Below are 10307 nucleotides of genomic sequence, written 5' to 3'. Positions count from 1 at the left end.
TACTTGAACGTATAAAAGGGAGTTATTCTTATCTTAGGTGGGAATATTTACCGAGGAACCAAACAACGTGAAGAGCGTCCTCTGTGACAGGAAAAGATGCGTCCACGATCCGGATAGAACTGTTCGTACTTGTCTCTTCCGTTGGTTACGAGTGTGTGGACATGGAGGCTCTCTTTCTCTGATTGTGGTCTATCATCTGAAACGCAAGGAGCCAGTAGATGATGGATCGACGGCCATGATCTGGTGGGACCAGCGGATTGTTACACCCGTGATATCTCTACGCCTCTCTATAACGGGGCCGTTATATGGAACTCGCAGTCAACAGTTATAATAACTAGGCTTCATGGGCCTCACCCGTTTCAGGAACGCTGGCCCGTTCATATCCTTCGCTCCAACGCCGCGGTCTCCTATAAGTGCGACTCGCGTGCGGCTCGGTTCGATGCGTCGGGTCTTTGGGGCGAAACCAAAACCAACCCTCGCGTCATAGCAGCGTTTCGAGTTCGGGGGGTTTCGGTGCTCCTCATTTCTCACTCACCCTCTTCCTCCGCGTTTGAAACCCTAGAGGAAGAGGAAGATGTCGGGCGGCTTCTTTCGGGTAAGCGAAACCCTCTTTTCATCCGATATCTCCCTTTCGATTTCGAATCTTCTGTCGAACTCTTCCTGCTGCGGTTTGTCGTGGCCGAGGGGATCGGTTAGGGTTCTAATGGCTCCCCGATGCTAACTTCAGGGCACCTCAGCGGAGCAGGATACCCGCTTCTCCAACAAGCAGGCGAAGCTGCTCAAGACTCAAAAGTTCGCTCCCGTGCTCGATCACCCGGTGAGTTGCTCATCAGATCGACCTGTAATTCGAATTGTGTTTGGAGTTTCATTTCTTTTCAAGTCTGGGGTGTAGATCGCAAGATTTCTAGACAAACTCTGTCCGTTAGTTTAATGCATTATTGAATAGAATCTGGAGTGTCTTAGATTCTGTAACTTGAGAAGTTTCTTTCTCTAGTTCACCGCTTACAAGATTGAATTTTATTCTGATCAGGTGGATGTTACAAAGGTAAAGATGGACGTGATCAGGCCATGGATTGCAACTAGGGCTACTGAGCTACTTGGTTTCGAGGATGAAGTTCTCATCAACTTTGTTTATGGACTCCTCGATGGCAAGGCATGCTGTTTCGACTGTCTATGCTTTTGGTAGACCGTGGTTACATAGACCACTCAGTACTGAATGTACTATTCCAAGTTTTTATGCAGGTGGACGGGAAACAGATTCAGATCCAGCTTACAGGATTCCTGGAAAAAAATACAGGGAAGTTCATGAAGGAGCTTTGGGGACTTCTCCTCAGTGCACAAAATAATGCCAGCGGTGTTCCGCAGCAGTTCTTGGATGCCAAAGAAGAGGAATTGAAAAAGAGAATGGTTCCTTTGAATTTTAGTACTTCTGTGGTACTGTTGCATTGTTCTTGTTAACTCTGTGTTCTAATGCATTGTTTGTGTTGCAGGCGGAGAGTGAAAGAATCACTCAGGAAATACAGAAGAGAAAGGAGAAAGAGGGAAGAGAGTTCGAGCAAGAGAAGCAGAAGAGGATGGTATTTAACTTTTCTGATCCAGAGTTTTTTCTTTGATACATTTAAGATTTTTTTTAAAAAGTTAACTCATGGTTGTCTCTCTATGCCATTCAGAGCTTGTGCGATTATTTGGGTTCATATACTTCTTTACCTCAAACTACTGTAGGACGCTGAGGCCGGCATTACTGCTGTATCTGGCTCGAGTTTAAAACATTCACTGCCAAAGGATTCCAGAGTTCAGTCTGAGGAGAGAGATATGGAGACAAAGCAGAGTCCAAGATTAAAAAGACGGTTAGTATCAACATGCTCACCACATTTATTACTACCAGACCTGTCCTTTGCAGTTTGTAAATTTTCATACATGGCAAATGTTATTTGTATTAGGGCTTAATTTCTTACTCTGTTGATATTGCAACTTGATCAAGGGAATCAAGACCGACTTTACTTGACTTTCATTTCTTGAAATGTGTAAGCTAGTTGACTCATTCTGTATACCATAGGATTTTTTCTTTTACTCTGAGAAAACTACATAATCCACTGTTAGGATAACATTTTGAAGTGAGACAGAAGGAAAACCAAGTATAAACTGGATGTGGAATTCACTGTCTCGGTTGACGTAGGTCTCCTTTTAGAAAGTGTGTTGTTTGTTTTTATATGCAAGACTTGATGATGTTTCCTTGAGGACAGGAATGTTCTAAATAATCTTTCTATAGCATGTACGGGTTGCAACCATTGATTGTGGCACATGCTTGTTTTTCACTGGTGTCGTGAGGTAAAGATCGGTCTACTGTTTGTTATTCCCCAGAGATAGGAATGGACTTATCTCTTGTTATATATTTCAAATATTTTAGTAATATTGGAGGAGTAATATTTACTTGCAATCTTTTGGTGTTGTGAGCTTGATTGTGTTATAAGCTAAGTTTTTTCTTCTTGTTCCCTTTAGGCTTTACATTTCTCTACACTTGAATCATAATTCTCGTATTTGGTAGCTATGTTTTATTTGTTCAATTTATGATCATTTAACTTAGGTATTATCACCTATTTTAATTGGATAAATATGATCTTTCTTCAGAAGGATTTCTTCACCAAACAGGTCATTCAGCAAATCAGCTTCTGTGTCTTCTCTTTTGTGATTTTCTACAGAAATTTTATTCTATTTGAGATCCAATAGTATACTGGTTCACTTTATCACTAACTTCAAGTACTATTAAATAATGATATATTTAATTCCATAATGTTGTTGGGTAACTTGGATTTATGTTTAGCTTATTGGAGGTGAGCATAGTTTCTGAGTAATTCAATCCTAATTAGCTTAAATTTGGAAATCATCTTAGTTCCTGTTTGTCATACATTTCCTTAAATTATTTCTTAATCAATGAAACAATATTTGAATATCATTATTCAAGTATTTGAAATTATTTCTTAATCAATGCAACAGTTACTTTATTTACTATCCCCGGTTTGGCAGCTACAGTCCTTGATGCTATGACAATGACTCTGCTACTAATATAGAAGCTTAGGTTCTTTATCATGCTCTCTGTTATGAATATCATTAAAACCATCAATAATATATGTTTGTCTTTTTTTGTGGACAACCAATGCTATTTGTTGAACCAGATATTTGGCACTGCCTTTGTCAAATTCATATATCGATTATACAACAGCCTTCTGCTGCAAGGTTACTTCCATTATCTGGACATATTTGTTTCCTATATCTTCGAGTTCACTCTTATTTCCATGATCAACTTTTTTTTATGCTGTTGCTTGGGTAATGAAAACAGAGCTCTTTTACATGTTTAATTTACCAGAGAAGGACGATCAAGAAGTCGATCTCTTTCATCTCATTCCCAAGGGCATTCACTTTCTCCTAGTAGACGGTATCATTCTCCACATAGGCGTGCCATGTCATCTGAAAGGCAGTATAAGTCTCCAGCTAGAGGGTCGATTTCTCCCCGTCATACATATTCCCCACGGAGCAACTGGTCACCTTCAAGGCGCAGATCACCGAGACGAAGATCACCGTCACCCATCCGACGAAAATCTCCTTATGGACGAAGATCTCCATTGTTGCGCTGTAGGTCTCCTCCCTCACGCCATAGGTCCCCAGTTCAAAACCGCAGGAGATCACCTTCCCCTTCACGCCATCGGAGATCGCCTTCCCCATCACGCCATCGGAGATCGCCTTCCCCATCACGCCAACGGAGACCACCTGCTGCACGCCGTGTGTCTCCTATCAGGCGTAGGTCTTTATCTCCTGCAAGAGATAAGGCCGTGTCTCCTTGGAGATCACCTCGAAACCGGTTTCAACAGCAAAAGAGGTCTCTGCATTCACCTGGAAATTATGGTGGAGATTCTCAAGTGTCTCTGCGGGCAAGAAAGAGGTGTTGACACAGAAAATTGTACCTGTTTTAAACTAACTGATTATTGCAAATGTTATTGCTAACATTGCACTTTGTGTACCTTGTCTCATGTGCTGATACATGTGCAGGAGTAGCAGTCCTCACAGGAGTATTAGCCCATCTTATCCAGCTCATAGAGGTTCAAGTAGGGAAACAGATACCAGAAGTAATGGTTATGACTCCAAAAGGCGTCGGGATAAATATTCACCCAAGAGGTGGTTCTTAAGGCTGTATCCTGTTTCCCAGTTGTCTATAGATTGACATCTTAATGGAAAGTGTGCCATACAAATATTGCAGTACAGACATTCTTATCATAACTTCTTTTACTCAGGGCTCGTGAGAAGAGATCACCAGTTCATCACACCTTGCATAGAGAGGTGGTTGATCATTCGGACTTCAAGGGCAACATCTTGGATTCCCTTCCACACATTTTAACAGTTTCTTCTAGGTCTTCCAGTCCAGATTCCAGGGATCAGAATGACATCCACAGCAAAGATTATGATGTACCATCAGAGAACTCTTCAGAGCAGTCAGATTCCTCTAGCCATTTGAGAAAAAGTCCAACAAGAAGAAATAGGTACATGCCTATGTAGTATTTTTTGTCATTGCTCCTACCTTTGAGGTTTATCAGTTTATCATAGAGATTGGTCACCAAATGATCTTGCAGGCTGTCTGAAAAACGATTGCCTAACAACATCCAAGAAATAAATGACAACAATGAAGAGTCTTATGTTGTCAGGTTAAGTTTATTCTTTTGGCTTCTTTGGTTTTGAATTATACTTGATTCTCATGTCAGTCCTGTTATCTATCCACATTCTAATTTTCAGGGAGGATGCATATTGTAGAACTGATTCCTCATCCAAGAAAGGTAGAGATTCAGCAGCTGATATGAAGAAGAAAAGGTTTCATGCCAAAAAATTCAGCCAAGAAGAGTTTTCTAATAACGGGTTAGAAGTTGATCACTCTCCAAGCAACCAAGATCGTCATTCTAACATGGGCATAAAAAATAAGGAAACTGAACGTAAAAGGTGAATAACATTCTCCTTTTGCTTTTCTCTTGTTCTCTTGTTTCATTCTTTCCTGTTCTCAAGCACATGTCCCCATGTCCCCTTATGGTTCCTCCCTGATACTCAGCAAATTTTTTTTTAAATTTCAATAGGGAATTAATAGGTCAGCAAGCATTTATGATTATCAAGTTTTTAAAAGCATACCTAAATATGTTAGTACAGTCTAACAAAAATCATTATTGGTGTTAAAACTGAGACAGAATAGAACTAATAACACAATTTGCATTAGTCCCTAAAATCAGTAATCTATAATTAGTAACAGACTGGTGAACAAAAACAAATTGAAGATGATCTTGACCATCAAATTGAGACTACTGAATGAAGTCAGAAAACTAGGTATAAGGATAGTTTATGCAAAAATTTTGGGATAAGAAAATAAGATTTTGGGGCTTCTGGGACTTACAGCTTTGTTGTTATTGTTGTTGTTGTAGTAGTAGTATAAAATAAGATGATTAAGCTGATAGATGAATAAAGTGGGGTGGCAAGTGAAAAAGAAAAGCAAGAGACATTTAAGTTAAAATGATGGGTTATAGAGTAGATCTAGAGCAAGACGGCAATCTGACCTTCAAGAGGAAAAAGAAGAGATGAGAGTTGAAGCAGTCCTCTACCAAGATCAATTTCAGTCTCTCTGAGCATTGGCTCACTGTTTCTGATTTGAATTCAATGTCCCTAATTAACATTCATCATACAAACTCTGAATATATTAGTATCTTTTAATAGACTGTTTAATGTAGCTGACAACAATGGTTGAAGTTTTTTATTCCATCTAAATCAATCTATTCACTTAAAAGGCCGAGCTTGGCTGAGGCAGATCAATTATTGAATGGATCACCTTGTATTAACTAGGACTGTTATTCTCAATCAAAAATCATCCTGCTTGGTTGATTAATACCATCCAAATTGATTACAGTGCAGGAGGGAAAAAAAAAGCCAAGTAGCATCACCTCTTTTGGGGAAACTTACCTCTTTGATTTTCATTTTGGTGACCAAGTACTCTTTTGAGTATAAGCCATGCATCTCAACCTAATTATTTATCCATGTCATACTTTGACATTTATATGTTTGACTATATTGCTCATAATAATTAGCATTTGAGCTTTGACGTTAATATTTATTCATGTCATGTCCACAGATTATGTTTTATTCACAACATGTGCATGCACATGTTACCATTAATATACTTTGTAGTGGCCTTTCATTATTTTTTTATTTTCGAATTAGCTTTCAATTGAAATGCCATCCAGCCTATCTATTCCAGTACTAATTATATATCAATGACCAACCAGAAATATATTTCAATCTTGTGAGCCTTTGTAACTTCCTATCCTTGTTGGCTTATACAAGTTTCATTCTAATGGTCATACTCTTCTGAAAATTTTTTGGTACCTATAGGAGTCGTCTCATGTGAGAATCTCTTAACTAAAAATTGGCTAATTTTGTTCTGTATAGGCTTTGACTGTGTACCGATTCCCTTAAAGATACACTATTCTTGTTCCAGAATATAGTGTTGGCAGGCACCCACAACTACCACATAAACAAACAATAGATTGACTGTTGGCCAAAATGAAAGAAGGGTGGGTGACAGAATAACTGTTTGTGGACAATGAAGAATGATGAAATTTATGTTATTTTATTAATTTTGACTTAGATCTTAATTCATTGTTTGCTTTATGAACTAGAATGTTGGGTGGTTTTCAAGAAATTACTGTCATTGAAATGAGGATATAAGGTCGATGTGCTTGGTTAGAAAGAAACTATATAAGAAATTTAGCATCCGAAGCATTTGTGGATATACTAGTCCAGGCTAAATTGAAGGAAATTGTTTAAATTTGTTCGGTTATATTCAAAGGACAAATGCACTGGCTAAACAAGAAGAGATGTGAAGGAAAAGCTAAAAAAATTCGTTGGAAATACTAAGAGAAAATTTGATTTGTGATGCTGCCTTCAACAAAGCTCAATGGCCCTGGACTAGTTTTCGTTGATCCTTGATCTGGATCAGCCATTCCGGTTGACTCAATGGCAATCTCGCTTTCAAGTTTTCTTAATTTTTAGTTGAATTCGAGTAGTTTGGGTATGGATACTGGCCTTAACAAAGCTCAGAGTGGGAAAAGATTCATAAAGCCAACCCCATGGAATTGACATTACCGCCAGCACTGCTAACATTATTGTTGGCCAAGTTTGAGCATTAGTGTGGATCACCATTCAGTTTTTGGTGTATAACTCTCAGAAGCAATTCTTTTTCTATAGATTTGCATACACCTAATAATCATTCTGTTCTGGGATTAGTTAAAGCTCCTAACGAAGTTAAATGTCTTCCATAGTTCTGTGGCTTGGACCAAATCCTGGTTTTGAAAGATAATGTTTTTTTTTCTTTCTTTTTAAGCTTTCTGTGCAAGGAATACTTAAATCACCATGCATTATCTTGCCTAATAGCTATGTGGATGTGTAACTATCATGTCTTTTCTTGCCAGTTATACTGAATATGGTCCTGAAAGGGTACAGGGTGAAAAACATTCTATGGAAGTTTCCTATGATAGACAACACTCAACTAAGATAACCGTGCAAGTTGCATCTGCTTCAGTGGTTTCTAATGAGCTGGTTTTAAAAAGCTCCCGTGCGGATCTTTCTGTATCAGATGTTGAAAAAAGGGCTAAATCAAGAAGCGATGCATACAGAGAATCGCATTATGAAACAGAATCTGTTAAAAAATCTGAGAGAAAAATGGATACAAGCAGTCAAGCACACAGCAATCATTCGGATTCTGAGGAGACTAATACACATAAATATAGGAGTACCAAAAAAAGGCATAAAAAGTCTGATAGGCATAGAAGGGAAGATGAGACTTCTGAGCCTGATTCTCATACTGAAGACAAGGAAGCCAAGAGAAGAAGGAAGGACGAGAAAAGATTACGCAAAGAGGAAAGGCGTCGAAAGCGTGAAGATAAACACCGGAAAAGATCAGAACGTCATGCTGAGAAGCTAAAAGTGAAGTCAATCGATACTGTGACACCCCCTCCAGATTTTGAGAAATATGATAACGGTAAATCAGATGGTGAAGCTTCAATTAAAACAACTTCTCGTTTGGCTGATGCAGAAGGAACAGAATCCGAGGAAAAAAGGCTTGAGATTGAGCTCCGAGAGAAGGCCCTTGAATCTCTAAGAGCGAAGAAGGGCATTGGGCATTAAGTTGTCACACCATAGGGATATCAACTTTCCTCCATATCCTGCTCTTTTGGTGAAATATTGTTTTATTTGTAATAGACATTCGATATAAGGACTAAGCACATCTTGCATCGCAAACTGTTTGATGTAGTCATGTTTACTCTGGCAGCCAAAGTGCATAAACGAGGATTATGTTAACAAGCCTTTTCTTGGTGCTAATGGGGGCACGCATGACTACTATATTATTCTTGCAAAGTATTCCTTTTTTATAGGACAGCAAGTGATTTCTGCCAATTGATAGATGATACATGTCTTTCAGGATTTTATGTATGCAAGTTCCTTTTAGTTGAAATTTGCTACGTTATAGCTTGTAATAAATGGGCCTCAAGCATGATCGCTGCTGCTAAGGATACTTATATTATTTGGTAGCATTGTCCAAGGGAAATTATCCTGTGTAACAAGTACTGGTGTAGGTCCCAGTCACTTCACAGTGCTTAAACATTCAGAACAAGTAGGGATATTTCATAGGCAAAATTTGGTACACAAATGATTAGCTGCTGTCGCGCTCCCGTAGTTGGGGATTTGTCGGGATTTTGGTAGATCCAGCGGCCACGTGAAGGACCCACTGACCACTCAAACCAGATCAACTAGATGCACACCCATGGTTGGGCAAATATAAAGATACAGCAAGCATTTACCACCTATATATAGACGTTCTTTGGCAGTTTGATTATTGTTCCGTTCCATTGAAGAGAATGGAGAAGCATTGGCTGCCATACGATAAAACCATGGCCTTTTAAACAAACTTGGATTTATAGAAGAAAAACTTGGTTAAGACTTTGGTAGGGGCCGCGCGAACGCGTACCCCCGCTGCCACAAATTACGACGCCACTCTCCCACTTGGGGAGATGGTAGACCAGCGCCCCTCCCAAGTGCAATGGAGGTCGCGGGCCCAGGCCATGGGCCTTGTTGATCGCCCATCGACCCTGTCCAGGTAAGTATGGAGAAAAGGACGACGAAGACTCTGTTTTAAGCGCCTCTTGCTCCTTACCTCTTCGTGTCCCAATCGATGTGGGACTAATCGTCCCTGTTTCCGTAGCGGCAGTTAGTTATTACGAGATTCTTTGTGATGGAATGTTTTTAGTTGTCATTGCTCGATACAGTCCAAATCCCTCGAACGGAAAAGTTGAGAGCCACGGCCTGACGATAGAAGCCATACTGCACCATCCTATGCAGTCCGAGCAAGAGAAGCAGCAGCAAAATAGCAGAGAGGAACACTAGAGAGCCACTGACATGGCTTCGGACGCTTTAATCCCCCCCAGGTAATCAACTACCGGTTCCTTTCCCCGTTTCTCACCCTTCAGAAATGCAAGCTTACCATGCATACATAGCCTGAAAGCAGCGATATTGGCCGCACGAGAAAGAATCATCTCCTGATATTAATTAACATTAATAAGTTAATAAAGTGGATAATTATTATAAAAAAAAAACTTAAATTCAATTTGGATAGGGGCCGCGCGAACGCGTTCCCCCGCTGCCACAAATTACGACGTCCACTCTCCCACTCGGGGAGATGGTAGACCAGCGGCCCTCCCACGTGCAATGGAGGTCGCGGGCCCAGACCACAGGCCTTTTTGATCGCCCGACGACCCCGTCCAGGTAAGTATGGTGAAATGGTCGGCCAAGCTCTCTCTTAAGCGCCTCTCAAACCTCTCCGGCTCCGAGAATCCACGATGTGGGACAATGAAATGAAATGTCGCGAGAGGAAAGGAGTATCAAAACTGGAACAACACCAACGAACGTAAGTCCGTTGCTATTAGGAGATTGAAACAGCAATTTACGGTGGGTGATCAATACAATTTCCTTCGTGCAAGCTAGTTGATTGAAACAGCAATTTGCATGCGTAGATACATCTGATCTCTGTCGTCGTTGGACTTTTCGTTGTGAATTATGTGCTTACAGTTAGATGTTCTCAACTATAAATAAGGGTTCTAAGAGCGAGGCATAAGTCTCCCAACTTTGTGAATCCTACTTATAGTCTCAAATATTTATAAATTTGAATATCGAAGAAATTTTATCGAACACACCTTAATATGGGTTTTATAATGATCTCAAGAATCGAA

General features: G+C 39.9%; 1 protein-coding gene and 2 non-coding genes across 3 annotated transcripts; 1 reads left to right on the top strand and 2 right to left on the bottom strand.

Annotated features, from left to right (window-relative positions):
* Positions 1–452: 452 nt before the first annotated feature.
* On the top strand, positions 453–8424 carry LOC135651694 (uncharacterized). Its single transcript, XM_065172011.1, has 12 exons — positions 453–595; positions 728–817; positions 1031–1153; positions 1243–1407; positions 1491–1577; positions 1723–1847; positions 3365–3937; positions 4045–4170; positions 4287–4532; positions 4623–4694; positions 4783–4983; positions 7494–8424. Exons 1-12 carry the CDS (start codon positions 575–577, stop codon positions 8206–8208), a joined length of 2544 nt encoding a protein of 847 aa, XP_065028083.1. The 5' UTR covers positions 453–574; the 3' UTR covers positions 8209–8424.
* A 603-nt stretch (positions 8425–9027) lies between these two features.
* LOC135652003 (U1 spliceosomal RNA) lies at positions 9028–9186 on the bottom strand. The gene has a single exon (XR_010502020.1). It is a non-coding gene; the product is annotated as a U1 spliceosomal RNA (small nuclear RNA).
* A 505-nt stretch (positions 9187–9691) lies between these two features.
* On the bottom strand, positions 9692–9851 carry LOC135652002 (U1 spliceosomal RNA). The gene has a single exon (XR_010502019.1). It is a non-coding gene; the product is annotated as a U1 spliceosomal RNA (small nuclear RNA).
* Between the last annotated feature and the right edge of the window lie 456 nt (positions 9852–10307).

The sequence above is a fragment of the Musa acuminata genome, chromosome BXJ3-10, assembly GCF_036884655.1.
Source record: "Musa acuminata AAA Group cultivar baxijiao chromosome BXJ3-10, Cavendish_Baxijiao_AAA, whole genome shotgun sequence".
NCBI classification, from domain to species: Eukaryota; Viridiplantae; Streptophyta; class Magnoliopsida; order Zingiberales; family Musaceae; genus Musa; species Musa acuminata.
This window is presented reverse-complemented; position numbering and strand designations above follow the sequence as displayed.